This window comes from Myotis myotis, unplaced genomic scaffold (assembly GCF_014108235.1).
Source record: "Myotis myotis isolate mMyoMyo1 unplaced genomic scaffold, mMyoMyo1.p scaffold_m19_p_21, whole genome shotgun sequence".
NCBI lineage: Eukaryota > Metazoa > Chordata > Mammalia > Chiroptera > Vespertilionidae > Myotis > Myotis myotis.
In genome coordinates this window covers 12912568-12927492 of record NW_023416326.1, presented here as the reverse complement: position 1 = coordinate 12927492, position 14925 = coordinate 12912568, and the positions used below count along the sequence as shown (strand labels likewise).

At 45.3% G+C, this 14925-nt stretch overlaps 1 protein-coding gene across 1 annotated transcript; it reads right to left on the bottom strand.

The window, feature by feature from the left end:
* Window positions 1–2588: 2588 nt before the first annotated feature.
* Window positions 2589–13800, bottom strand: CUNH1orf100 (chromosome unknown C1orf100 homolog). Its single transcript, XM_036355203.1, has 4 exons — window positions 13745–13800; window positions 6733–6828; window positions 5203–5375; window positions 2589–2680 (listed from the first exon to the last, which is right to left on the bottom strand). The coding sequence occupies exons 1-4, from the start codon at window positions 13798–13800 to the stop codon at window positions 2589–2591; spliced, it is 417 nt and encodes a 138-aa protein (XP_036211096.1).
* Between the last annotated feature and the right edge of the window lie 1125 nt (window positions 13801–14925).

Genomic DNA, 14925 nt, shown 5'->3' with positions numbered 1-14925 from the left:
TCCTTGTATTGTGTTTTTGTTCTGCCAAGAGAAGTAGTAGTAATACTAGTGTATATAAGGAGCTTTATCCCTGTGGTGTGGGGAGATAAGATGGGGAGAGAGCAAGAACAGAATCTTTGAAAACATCTAACTACATTTTATCTTCACTAGATATATTTTTTACTAATACTTAGTTCAAGAAAAATGTTAAAATAAGAGCAGCCTTGTTGGATTCAATAAATAAAAAGGACAGTAGAGATGATCTTACAAAGCTCACTGCTGATTAGTAATGATCTTTATATAGAATAATAATTTATACTTGGTCCATAATAAATAATGTTTACTTATTCTAATGGAAATTTAATTGGTTTTTATTTCTTCTTGCTTTTCCATCTTCCTACATGGACTTTAAAATATATTTTATTGATTTTTTTACCGAGAGGAAGGGAGAGGGATAGAGAGTTAGAAACATCGATAAGAGAGAAACGTCTATCAGCTGCCTCCTGCTCAACCCCTACTGGGGATGTGCCTGCAACCAAGGTACATGCCTTTGACTGGAATCGAACCTGGGACCCTTCAGTCCGCAGGCCGACGCTCCATCCACTGAGCCAACCAGTTAGGACCCTACATGGACTTTAAATTAGATTAGCTGCCCAGAGATGTAAGCTCCATTAGAAGCAAGCATGTTTTTTGTTTGTTTAAATATATTTTTATTGATTTCAGAGATGACAGGAGAAGGAGAGATAGAAATAACAAATATGAGAGAGAATCATTGATCGGCTGCCTCCTGCATGGGATGGAGCCCGCAACCCGGGCATGTGCCCTGGCTAGGAGTTGAACTGTGACCACCTGGTTCACAGTACAACACTCAGCCACTGAGCTACACCGGCCGGGCAGAAGTAAGCATGTTCAAGTCCACATTCTTATCTGGCTGTAAGCATTGCCGTATTGAAACATTTTCAGCAATGGTCCAGAAGCCGATAGAAATAACCCGTTCTTTTACCCAAAAAGTGTAACTCATTTTTTTTTTCAACTCCAGTGACCCTTGGTTGGCTTTTTACAGCTAAGACTGAGACAGTGCAAAGCTGTATGAAACTTTGCTCTTGGGGAAGCTTTTTGACTGGCAGGCTTCACTTTGGGGTATTGAGTTGGGAACCAACTAGTCCAGTGATAGCGAACCTTTTGAGCTTGGTGTGTCAGCATTTTGAAAAACCCTAACTTAACTCTGGTGCCGTGTCACATATAGAAATTTCTTGATATTTGCAACCATAGTAAAACAAAGACTTACATTTTTTATATTTATTTTATATATTTAAATGCCATTTAACAAAGAAAAATCAACCGAAAAAATGAGTTCGCGTGTCACCTCTGACACGCGTGTCATAGGTTCGCCATCACTGAACTAGTATGATGGGGGTCCCAGGGGCCAGAAGGTAGGACTCTATTCTTTGGGATTATTTAATTGCTTAGAGAAGAACCTCTAGGTTTTGGCCTGGGGACTTGATGCCTAGTTGTCAGCTTTCTTTCAAGGATAGGAATGGTAACTCTTATTTTAAATACTAGAGGTTCGATGCACAAAATTCGTGCAGGCGCAGGCCTTTCTTCCCCTGCTCCTGGCACCCGCTTCTCTCTGGCACCTGGGACCCAGGCTTCCCTGGCTTCATCCGGAAGGTCGTCTGTAAGGACGTCCGGTCTAATTAGCATATTATGCTTTTATTATTATAGATATATTTATTGATTTCAGAGAGGAAGGGAGAGGGAGAGAAAGATAGAAACATCAATGATGAGAATCATTGGCTTCCTCCTGCACGCCCCCTACTGGGGATCGAGCCTGCAACCGGGGCGTGTGCCCTTGGCGGGAATGGGACCCGGGGTCCTCAGTCCTCAGGCTGACACTCTATCCACTGGGCCACACCAGCTAGGACAGGAGTGGTAACTCTGTACACAAACTTTCAGTAAGTTCTCCCTCCTCCTCCGCCCCTCCTCCCAGTCTCACATATCACTACAGTCTTGTGCCATACCTGAGTCACTGCATCCTGAGCACCTCTAGGGTCTCCCTCCTTGGCCACCTCCCAGTTCTTTTTTCTCTCTCTCAGTGATGCAGTTACTGAGCGGATGCGATTGTATTCTTTCCTGGCCCCACATAGAACCACTGGACTAAATGTAAGACAGTTTACCAGCAGCCGCCGCAAGACTGGTAGTGGGCTGGGTATTGATTCCCTACCCTGGGATGACCAACTTAATCTGAAAAGAATTTGCAACATGTAAATATTTTAAGATTCCAACCATTGGATACACATGTAAATTAAAAGTAGTTCTGCCCAGCGAGTGTGGCTCAGGGGTTGAGCTTCAACCTATAAACCAGGAGGTCATGGTTCAATTCCCGGTCAGGGCACATGCCCGGGGCGTGCAGGAGGCAGTCAATCAATGATTCTCTCTCATCACTGGTGTTTTTCTCTCTCTTTCCCCCCTCTTCCTTCCTCTCTGAAATCAATAAAAATATATTTTTAAAAAAGTAGGTCAGTTATCATGTTTTTAGTCTAAAAGAGTCACCTAAGAACGCCAAATGTTTTCAAGCACCATAGCTATTTTGGTTTAAAGCTTTTATTTCAGCACCACCTCTCTTCACAACAGCAGAACTCCGGTAGTGAATTGATTGGTCGAGGATTCGAGGAAATTGTGCCTAATTTCTGGTCCCAATCTGGAATTTAAAACAAGTTAATGATTTACTTTAGGACTACTCACTCCTAAATTTTAACTCACTTTCATTTCAACAGCAATTGTATAAAATAACAAAATTTGTGGGATTTAAGACAAAGGAATATGTTTCAAAGCTATGTAAAAAAGGACTTAGTCAAAGGGTTATTTTTATTTATTTTTTAATATACTTTTATTGATTTCAGAGAGGAAGGGAGAGGGAGTGAAAGATAGAAACATCAGTGATGAGAGTGAATCACTGATCAGCTGCCTCCTGCATGCCCCCTATTGGGGATTGAGCCCACAACCCAGGCATGTGCCCTTGACCAGAATCGAACCTGGGACCTGTTAGTCTACAGGCCGACCCTCTATCCACTGAACCAAACCAGCTAGGGCCAAAGGATTTTTATGTGGCTTAATCTCTGGTTCATAATACTGAATTATGCAAAAATGTAATGAAAATAAATCACAAATTTGCATTTTGACATCCTAATTCTAGATTTCCCCCAAACCCTTGAAACTTTACATTATAAATGGACCACTTTGTATCCTCTTTGTCTCAAACTGCAGTTGTTACCATCCCTAAATTCATACCTATTGGCATCCCCTCCTATCTTACAGCCTATAACCACTTACAGCACATCCCCTCCTATCTTACAGTCTATAACCACTAAGAGTTCTGCTTATGTAAAGGAGGGCTTGCGTGGAAGACCCCAGTCATTGCATCTACACTTAATGAATCAAAAACCAGGGTGTTTCATCTGGTTGGTGTGGCTCAGTGGCTGAGTGTCGACCTATGAACCAAGAGGTTACTGGTTCAATTCCCGGTCAGGGCACATATCCGGGTTGCAGGCTCAATCCCCAGTAGGGGGCGTGCAGGAGGCAGCCTATTGATATTTGTCTCTCATCAATGTTGCTATCTCTCCCTCTCCCTCTGCCTTCCTCTCTTTCTAAAAATCAATAAAAAAAACATTAAGAAAAAAATGTGGTTTTTTTTGTTTGTTTTTTTAAATATTTTATTGATTTTTTACAGAGAGGAAGGGAGAGAGATAGAGAGTCAGAAACATCGATGAGAGAGAAACATGGATCAGCTGCCTCCTGCACATCCCCCACTGGGGATGTGCCCGCAACCCAGGTACATGCCCTTGACCGGAATCGAACCTGGGACCTTCCAGCCCGCAGGCCGACGCTCTATCCACTGAGCCAAACCGGTTTCGGCAAGAAAAAAATGTTTTAACAACAGCATTTTAACAAGACTTCATATGTACAGTGCTATGCTCTGTATTAGGTGTTTTGCTTACATTAACTCATATTCACAGTAACCCTCAAAGGCCCACTGATATTCCCGCCATCTCAAATAGATTAATTAATGTGCCCAAAATTACAGGACTTGGAAGAGAAGGCGCCCCCATTTGACCCGGGATTATCAGGCGGCTAAGTCCCTAATCTTTTCACAGTTCTATTCCACCTCCCATAGCACTTCAACAGCATTTAAACAAACATTTCTTGATATTAATAACAAATAACATCTCATTTGCCCAGAGAGTACGACTAGAAATGCCATCCCTGGAGGATTTTTACAATCTAATTTAATTAAATGTGATCCTGTATGTAATTAGTAACCATTTAACTTCTCAAGGCTTGCTATGGAGTTGAACAGCAATTCTGACCTTGAAGATTACCAAGTATTCCCAGGACATATATCAAAGTAGTTTAGAAGTAGGAGGAATCCTATCCAAGAACCTTAGAGATCTCATTGTAGAAGTTACAATGGAGCTGAATTTTACACAGTTAGCCAGGTAAATTCAACAGCAAATGTTCTCAGAACACATGACAAACTTCTGGGGGCTTCCTTGTGACATTCCAGTTAGTGAATATATATGCCCACAGTGAATGCTATCAAACCTGAAATATCTGATACAGATTTGGGGGTGGAAGGAACATGGGAAATGATTTTTTTAAAATTTTCACACCATTTGACAAAGTGAAACTACAGTTCATATGGATTTGTGGGGGTGCCTTCTTTGAAAGTCATCATTGAAAAATAAAATGAGCTGGTGTGGCTCAGTGGTTGAACATCGACTCATGAAACCAAGAGGTCACTGGTTCAATTCCCAATCAGGGCACATGCCTGGGGGCCTGCAGGAGACAGCTGATCAATGATTCTTCTCATCTTTGATGTTTCTATCTCTCTTTCCTTCCCCTTGCCTCTCTGAAATCAATAAAAATATATATATATATTGAGAATGAGTAGAGTTCCTCAACAATATGTGAGGAGTGATCAGACTTGAGCTGCTTCCTCTCAAGGACATTTGTATATCTTCATTCCTGAAGTCTCTACAGAGAGCTAGGAAGGGAGGAAGACTTCCTTGGGCTGACCTCAGGATTCTTCCTGCACCGGGACACACGCCCCCCCCCCCCCCCCCCTTGGCTGGTCCCAGAAGCAGAGGCAAGCCCGTGGGAGTTTCTTCTCTGTGGCCCAGGCGGGGCTGGTCTCAGAGGGTAAGAGCAGTTGGCTTGACTTACCAAGCACGTAAAATGGCAGCGAATAGTGTTTTTGGTACGTGGTTTCTTTGTACCATGCTTCGTCAGGCTTGGAGTGTCTTTGAAAACAAATATATCGGATGAGAGTTTGTTGGTCTAGCTGAGGCTGGCATTGACGTTTCTCCTCTGGTGGCATGGCCAAGTCTATGAGAGATCTAAATGAAAATAGAAACAGCTTGCTGAGCACCCAGTCGAAGAAAAGCTTTCCATTTTCTCATCAGCTGAAATTCATTCCCTGGAAGTAGCCAGGAGGCCACCAACACAGTGTTGGCCAGACTCGGTCAATCAAGGCCAGCCCTAGCCAAGCTGTCAGTAGATGGCTCAGGGGTTCCAGTCCCCTGTCCCTCCCTTCGCAGCCCTTCTATCCCAGTCACAAGTCACAGAAGGCAACCGGCTTTTCTTTTCCTTCTTATTCTTTTTTTTTTTTAATATATTTTATTGATTTTTTACAGAGAGGAAGGGAGAAGGGATAGAGAGTTAGAAACGTTGATGAGAGAGAAACATCGATCAGCTGCCTCCTGCACACCCCCCTACTGGGAATGTGCCCGCAACCAAGGTACATGCCCTTGACCGGAATCGAACCTGGGACCTTTCAGTCCGCAGGCCGACGCTCTATCCACTGAGCCAAACTGGTTAGGGCATTTCCTTCTTATTCTTATCTAGAAACTTAATAAAATCATTGATTGACATTTGCACTAGGTTTCCCCCTTGGCTTTTCAAAGTCAAGTATGTATTTGAGTTGGAACAAAAGGCTTTGAACTGGGAATCAGAAAATGTGGATAGATTCCAGTCTCAGCTTTTATGCTACCCAACTGCACTTCAAATAAGACATGACTATATCAAAGGTGATCAAGAGAAAAAGAAAAATTTGTAAAATATGCCAGATGAACTCAGAGTAATAGCAATCATATTTTCAGTGCCTACTATGCTCTGGGATTTTATATCAATTATTTTGTTTAACAGATAAGAAAACTGAGAGTCAGAGATGCAATGAAAATTGTCCAAGATCAAACATTTCATAAAATTACTCAGATTGCTGCTTTTAACCCCTGTGGTTTCCAGCCTCTACACACTAGAACGCAACATCAAAGTATCTTTTCTTGTTGTTGTTAAAATGATATGCACAGAGGCAGAAACCATTTAGGTCAAATTTGTCATTTTACCGGGAAGGGAACAGACTCAGGAAAGTTAAATTATTTGACTAAGTTGAAACTCTACACTCATGGTGATTACATTTCTTAGATAATTTAGTAAAGTTCCATATTTATTGCTGACTATAAAAGTAATATCTGCTCATTAGAAAAAAATCTGGAAGATATAAAACACAAACACCATCTCACCACTCACAAATAACTGTTGTTAACAGTTTGGTGTATTTCCTTCTAACCGTTTTCTATCCATCAAATAATAATTATTATTGTTCTCATACTCATTTTTGTTATTACAAAGTGTGATTCCCATTTTTTAAAAAACGTATCATTCTAACTTGAGTGTAATTGTTAGGTGTCTCACCTGGGAGAGCTCCTTACACTGGAATCAACATGGATTCGTGCCAGCTGCCCAGGGAGGTAGCCGAGGAGGTCCTTGCCTTGATGAGCAATGAATGGGCTGGTGGAGAAAGTGAGGGGCGAGAAAGAGGCAATTACTACGATCAGTTCTTTAGAGAGGAGTGCCAGCTGTGATGTAATGAAAGAAGATATTCGGTCTTTGCCCCCATTTCCTGGCACAGAACTCCTTGAACTCCCCTCCCCAACTTTTAATTAATTAGTTAATTAATTACTTTTTATTTCAAGACTATATTTTAATTACAGTTGACATCAAATATTATGTTGGTTCCAGGTGCAGAGCATAGTGACGAGACCTTTATGTAATGTATAAAGTGATCCCCCTGACAAGTCTAGTACCTGCCTGGCACCACACATAATTATTGCAATATTATTGACTACCTTCCCAATGCTGTACCCCCTTGGACTTTCTTGATGGGAGTGTCTTTTTTATCCAGTTTTCAGGAATCATTTGATGTGTCAGTTTCAAAATATCAGGAAAAAAAAAATACAACGATATTTAAAACCAGTGGGGCAAATGTTGATCATAGTTGAAAAGTGGGAATTAGAAAATGGGGGTTTCTTATATTATTTCCTCTACTTAAAAAAAATATATATATAGCCCTGGCCGGTTTTTCTCAGTGGATAGAGCATCTGCCTGTGAACTGAAGGGTCCCAGGTTCGATTCCGATCAAGGGCACATACCTGTGTTGCGGGCTCGATCCCCTGTAGGGGGCGTACAGGAGGCAGCTGATCGATGACTCTTTCTCATCATTGATGTTTCTATCTCTCCCTCTTCCTTCCTCTCTGAAATCAATAAAAATATATTTAAAATATATATATATATATTTAGATAGGAAGGGAGAGGGAGCTCGAGAGAGAAACATCAATGATGAGAAAGGATCATGGATTGGCTGCCCCCTGCACGCCCCACACTGGGGATCAAGCCCTCAACCCTGGGCATGTGCCCTGACCGGAATTGAACCGTGACCTGTTGGTTCATAGGTCGATGCTCAACCACTGAGCCACGCCAGCCAGGCTATAATACACTTTTTTAAAATTAATTTATTTGCTGGTTAATCCTTTTTTTAAAAAAATTTTGTTTTATTGCTTAAAGTATTACAAATATAATGCACTTTTTATTTTAGAAAGTTGGTGGAAAACAAATCTGAGGACAATCTGGCTAGGAGTAGAAAGGCAGGTAGGAGGAGATTTTAGTCGTTTTGTGGGGTGTGGTGAAGCTCTGAGCAATGTGTTGAAAAGGTGGATGGAGAGGAGAGGGGATGCAGTAGGAGAGAGGACTGAGGTAAAAGATGGGAGCTGTCCAAGGCCAGTCTTAGGCTTTAGCATTGGGAAGATGCTGCCATTCCCTGGGAGAGGGGACACAGGACGATGGCCATCGTTGGAGGACTATAGGGTTTGTGATATGTGCAGTCTTTTAGGGCCTTCCGCAGATTCTGAGGACTCAGTAGGAACTGTAAGAATTCCAGGGAAGAGTCAGTAGCAAAACCATGAAGTAGCTCGCCAATATGTGTTGGCAACGAATGGAAACTTCAGCTATGTACCTCCAGTCCAAACATCACTTATGGAACGTATGTAGCCTTCTCTGCACACCCTGCTAGGTTCAAGCTGACTCAGCAGCACTTCTTGTCCTCAGAATGCTCTTTAGGTGCCGAAATAGTGGTCTGAATGAAGGCCAATGGGTCTAGGGCAGTGGTTCTCAACCTTCCTAATGCCGCGACCCTGTAATACAGTTCCTCATGTTGTGGGGACCCCCAACCATAAAATTATTTTCGTTGCTACTTCATCACTGTAATTTTGCTACTGTTATGAATCGTCGTGTAAATATCTGATATGCAGGATGTATTTTCATTGTTGCAAATTGAACATAATGAAAGCATAGTGATGAATCACAAACACAATATGTAATTATATATATATATATGTTTTCCGATGGTCTTCAGTGACCCCTGTGAAAGGGTTGTTCGACCCCCAAAGGGGTCACGACCCACAGGTTGAGAACCGCTGGTCTAGGGTTTGAGCAGGTGTCTAGGGTTTGGGCAGGTGTCTAGGGTTTGGGGAGGCAAATAGGATGGGGAAGAGATTCCAGGTGAGGCAATTTCAGAAGTCAAGACTTGGATAGAGCCCTAGCCGGTTTGGCTCACTGGATAGAGCGTCGGCCTGGGGACTGAAGGGTCCCAGGTTTGATTCTGGTCAAGGGCATGTACCTTGGTTGCAGGCACATCCCCAGTGTGGGGTGTGCAGGAGGCAGCTAATCATGTTTCTCTCTCATCGATGTTTCTAACTCTCTATCCCTCTCCCTTCCTCTCTGTAAAAAGTCAATAAAATATATTTTTAAAAAAAGACTTGGACAGAGTTAGGATCAGAGCAGGGCATGTGGGGACCGGTGGGGTCCCCGCTTCCTACCTGGTATGAAAGGCAAGCTCTGTGGGTAGGGCGGGTCTGTCTGTGCAAACAGGACCTTGGGGAGCTCTGATTTTCAGAGAAACCACAGGCTGTCTGGGCCTGCCCAGCCGTGGATAATATGACTGAGGCCTGGATAGGAACTAACAGTGGGGACTGAGTCATAAGGAGAGAGAGGAGTTGGCACAATCCTGGGAACAAATGAAATTTCTGGGTGCCCCGGGTGGGAGCCCTGGCTTCCGTAGGCGCCATCCAGGTCTGAATGGTTCCCCCGGGCCATGTGCCAGTGTATTAGATGCCAGTGGAGCTCCAGAGCGACACTGGCTTCTCACAGCTGCTGTGCTGTTTGCTGGGCTGTGCCCTGACCATGGACTCTTCTTCCCTTGCGTGCACACGGCCAGTACCTGCCGAGTGCAGGTGGCAGCCCAAGCTGTTTGGGGGAGGAGCCCTTCACCAGCACCAGCTAACGCTCTGCCATCCAGCCTGTGGGAAGGTCCCTGGGCGGGCTTTGGCCCAGGAACGGACCGTGGGGACGTGTAAGGAGGAGGGTATTGGAGAGGCTGAAGATGGGACACTTTGCCTCTAACTCCTTGGTTAGACTTTCCAATCCCTTCTATGTGGCCTTCAAACAGGAGAAAGCTCCCAACAAAGCGGCTAAAACATCAGTTTTTGGAAGAGAATTGCTACCTCCTACAGCAGTGGTTCTCAACCTTCCTAATGCTGTGACCCTTTAATACAGTTCCTCATGTTGTGGTGACCCCCAACCATAAAATTATTTTCGTTGCTACTTCATCACTGTAATGTTGCTACTGTTATGAATCGTCATGTAAATATCTGATATGCAGGATGTATTTTCATTGTTACAAATTGAACATAATGAAAGCATAGTGATTAATCACAAAAACAATATGTAATTATACATGTGTTTTCCTATGGTCTTAGGTGACCCCTGTGAAAGGGTCCTTCGACCCCCAAAAGGATCGCGACCCACAGGTTGAGAACCGCTGTCCTACACGGAAATGCCTCACCTGGCTGTCAGTCAGCACCGGGCTTCTCCCAGGGTGGGTGTGGGGCAAACCGATGGCTGGCTGGAAAGCACGTGCCAGCCCTCGGGCCTGGCCAAGGAGCCCCGCCCAACTCGGCTCCCACCCCTTCAGTTTCTGCATTAGCTGCACACAGGCCTTTGCTCTCCTGGGAGCGGGCAGGTGTCCGCTGTGTCTGATGCGTTATTTACAGTCCAGGACAGCTCGGCTCTCTGAGGCGACGTGTTCAGTTCAGACAAGAGCAGACCTGTCCCCTGCGAGGGTGACTGTAACCGCAGACACCATTCGATATGCCCCGGGGAGGTCGGGAGTGTCGGTCCCTCAGGAGCCTGGCCCCCATGGCCCGAGGGGGTTACGGCTGTGACTGCAATTCTCTGTTATGTCTGCCTCCTGCTGCCCAAGTGTCTGTGCAGAGATGATCTCATCCAATTCTCACGGTCACCTTGCCAGGTAAATATTTACACCTGGTTGTGGAAGAGGAGACTGATGTTCAGAGGGCAGACTCGCTAAATATCCCCCGGCTAGCAACTGCCAGAGCCAGGACCAAACCCAGTTCTCCAAACTCCATGTTGCATCCAGAATCATCTATAATATGTACATATGATTACTTTTTTCAGAAGAGTTTAACGGTTTTTAAAAATAAGATATTTCACATTCTTTTACTTGTACTGTCTTTGTTTTTGTTGTTAATCCTCACCTGACATTTTCCCATTGATTTTTAGGGAGCGTGGAAGAGAGGGGAAGAGACAGAGAGAGAAACATTGATATGAGAGAGACACATTGATTGGTTGCCTCCTGCACACTCCCCGACCAGGGCCGGGGATCAAACTTGCAACCAAAGTATATGCCCTTGCCTGGAATTGAACCCAGAAAACCAAACCACAAATAAATGACAGAATCATTATTTTTCCCAATGAAGAATGGATTCATTCATTTTCATTTTTTTTCAGCAAATGGACATAGGGCCTACCACATGTGACAATCAGCTGGGCAGAAGTGATGATGGTGGATTGTAGGGAGAGGCAAACGAGCCACCCTAGGGAGCTAACCAGATGCAATAGAGTGCAGGCATCAAGAGCACAGATGTTGGGGCTAGGCCAGTGGGTTCAAATCCCACCTCTGCCAATCACTTACTAGCTGTGGGATCTTGGGATGTCACTTAACCACTCTGTGCCTAAGTTGTTGTGAAGGTTAAGTACAGTGGTTGCCACAGGATAAGAGTTGCATAAGTGTTAACTGTTATTCCAGTGGGTGAGACCAAGAAGAAATAAAATAAGTTGTGATAAGGGCCCCGAGGCCATGTTTCCCAAAAAGGCGTGAGATGGAGTATAACAGAAGTAGAGCCCGGCCGGTGTGGCTTAGCGGTTGAGCATTGACCTATGAACCAGGAGGTCACTGTTTAATTCGGCCACGGCACATGCCTGGGTTGCGGGGTCCATCTCCAGTAGAAGGCATGCAAGAGGCAGCCCATCAATGATTCTCTCTCATCACAGATGCTTCTAGCTCTCTCTCCCTCTCCCTTCCTTTCTGAAATCTACACTAATAAAAGAGAAACATGCAAATTGGTGTCACTCCGCTATGCCCACCAGCCAATCAGAGCAACTATGCAAATTAACCCAACAAAGATGGCAGTTAATTTGCATACGCAGGCGTGGAGCGAAGGCTGAAGGCTGAAGACTGAAGAGGCTTGGCTTCTCTGCTGCTGCCGGACCAAAGGCCTGGGTCCCAGGTGCCGGAGGAAAACTGGTGCCGGCAGCCAGGGGAAGGAATGCCTATTGCATGAATCTTCATGCAATGGGCTTCTAGTCAATAATAATAATAATAATAAGTAACAGAGCTGGAGAGGTGGACAGAAGACCTTTTCTAGCCGGGGGGGTTCAGGAATCGCTCTCTGAACAGCTGACAAGGAGCTAAGCAGGGTGGTGACAGGAGGCTAGTTAAGACAGGGAAGGCCAGGGTGGGGGAGGGAGCGATCCAGGGAGAAGGGACATGTGCAAAAGCCCCGAGGAATGAAGGAGTGTGGCCTATTGAAGGAATGGAAGAAGACAATGGGGCTTTGTAGATGGGCAAGGCCAGTTCATGTAGGCTTTGTAGGCCCTGGCAACGAGTTTGGATTTTATGCAAAATGCAATCATCACAGGGCTTTATGCAAAGGGGGGTGGCTTTGATCCAATTTATATTTCATGCAGCTCTCTCCGGAGAATGGGTTGTAGGACAACAAGAGTGGTGGTTGGTGTAGATGAGCAAGGGAGAGTCCATGGTGGTCTGGACCCAATGTTGGCAGTGGAGATGGTAAGTCATTCCCACGGGAGATGGATCCTGGAGGCAGGACTGAGCTTGCTGGTGGATTGGACCCACGATTGTTGCCGAGGCAGAACGTAGACACAGCCCTGCTCCACAGTGAGTCCTGAAGGTGGGTGGTGGGCGGGGCACCCAGGGTAGCTCAGACAGGTGCCTCCTCGTGGCGCTCTGATGGATGAACACAGAGAACGGAATCCAGCCAGCCTTGCGACTTCAGTGCCTGTCACACCGTGTTCCACCCAAACCCTCAGGCTGCCGACGGCTGGCTCAGGTCAGGCCCAGTGACTGAGTTAGTTCCACTGAGCCCCAGGCAGCAGCCACAAGGGGAAGTTTGTTTCCATTTTCCCCAGGAGATGAGACCACAGTTCAATACGCCCAACCGTGGACAGAGCAGATGTCAAACACACAGAAAGCCAGCACTTGTGGGGAGACAGAAACCAGGAGCCACTGGAACCGCCCTGCTTCCTCCTCTCGGGGTTTCAGGGAGCGAGAGGTAGGCTCTGTGTTTTCTCTGAAAGGACTCTCAAAATACCTGGGAACCAAGATCCCTCACCCCCCTTCTTTCTTAGATAATTTCTGGAAGCAAAAGAACTTATCTTAGTTGACTAAATATTGTTAAAATTAACTAAATACTAGGATGAACACGAGGTTTGCTCAAAACCACCAAGTCACTGGAGGCTGACCCAAAATCACTTGCTGTGTAAGGTTCCTACCCGGATTTTTATAGTTTACAAAGCTCTGCAGATCCCATGGCGAGTGGGGAAGGGCGGGCGGGGTTAGAGTTCACAGATTGTTGTACAGTCTCTCTCAGCAAGATGAGCTTAGCCCAATGAGACACGTCTAGGACTTGTTATTCCTAGGCCACGGATGAACTTGGAGAAAGAGTGATACTCAGCCCTAGTTTCCGTCTGTGCGGTCACCTCCCGTGTAGCAGAAGCACAGGAGTGGCTGGTGGATTCCAAGCAGAGTAAAGGGATCCCTGTCTTCTTGCTAAAGCCTTTCCCAAGCAAAAACCAATGTCCTTCAATCTTTTGGGGATTTGGAGTTGCCGCTTGCTTGGATTCTGCCACGAGTGTGGGAGTTTTTAGTTTTTGTTTTGTTTTTAACAACTAAAACCCAAAGACACTTCACTAGAGCCCCCTGGCAGCAGCTGTCTGTCGATCGGTTCTGATTCCCCAGGCGCCTGCCTGTCTGCCTCTGGAAGGAGGTTACCTGGGTGGGATCACTGGGTGGCGGTCAACAAATTGTCGTAGCCGGACAGCGGTCATGATGAGTGGGATTCTGAAAGAAAAAAAAAATGTGAAGAATGTTCCCATGGCAATTTTATATACATTTCCAGGTGAGAGCCATCTGGTACTACGAAGTCCTTCTTAAAAGTAGAGATTGCTGGCTGGTGTGGCTCAGGGGTTGAGCATTGACCTATGAACCAGGAGGTCAGGGTTGGATTACCAGTCAGGGCACATGCATGGGTTGCAGGCTCTGTGGGGAACCGATATAGGGTTGAGTCTCGGACTGACCTGTTGGCAAAGTCACAAACAAGTCCCAGCTTAGAGGGCTCAGTCCTCTTAGCATAATTAGGCTTGTCCTTATAACACTCCCTAGATCTTATCTGAGAAGCTAATGGGCTGAGGGAAGTGCAGGAAGTGTAACTATGGTCAAAACAGGTGAAACTCACAAGAACTGTGTAACTATGGTGACCACTGCCTTGTTTACCTCTGACTATAAAAGGTTGATGCGGCCTGAGCACCAGTGGAAGTCCTTCCTCCCGAGTTGGACTTACCCGCCTGGCCCCCAATATTCCCCAATTATCTCTTGTCTTTTCTCTTTCATTTGTGTGCGGCTCCTCTTCCAGATCTTGAACCCTCAACCACGCGGGACATGGAGGGAAACATTTACAACATCTGGCGCCTGAACAGGGACTTGTTTGTGACTTTGCCAACAGGTCAGTCCGAGGCTCAACCCTATATTGGTTCCCCACAGGGCTCGATCCCCAGTAGGAGGTGTGTAGGAGGCAGCCAATCCATGGTTCTCTCTCATCATCAATGTTTCTATCTCTCTCTTCCTCTCCCTTCCTCTCTCTCTAAATATCAATAAAAAATATTTTTTTAAAAATAGAGATCTTCTGCCTGACTATTTAGGGAAGGAAATAGACTAGAAAAGGAGCATAAAGACACAGAAGCGTAAACTAATGCATGCAGATATGTTTTTCTTTTTTATTTTAAAACTAGAGGCCCGGTGCATGGATTCATGCACTGGTGGGGTCCCTCAGCCTGGCCTGTCGAAATCTGGGACTACTTGGGAGATGCTGGAGGTGGAGGGACCCCATGCACTGGGCCTCTAGTATGCATATAAGATCTTTGGTTAATCTCTTCCTGACCTCCCTCTCCCCTCTT

Bases quoted from the DNA above. Each gene is read 5' to 3' on its own strand.
- CUNH1orf100 (XM_036355203.1), bottom strand. From the start codon at position 13,800: ATGACCGCTGTCCGGCTACGACAATTTGTTGACCGCCACCCAGTGATC. The intron at 6,829-13,744 runs GTAACCTCCTTC...TTTCTCCACCAG, and splicing joins CACCCAGTGATCCCACCCAG to CCCATTCATTGCTCATCAAG. The intron at 2,681-5,202 runs GTAAGTCAAGCC...TTTAAATTCCAG, and splicing joins GCTGCCATTTTACGTGCTTG to ATTGGGACCAGAAATTAGGC.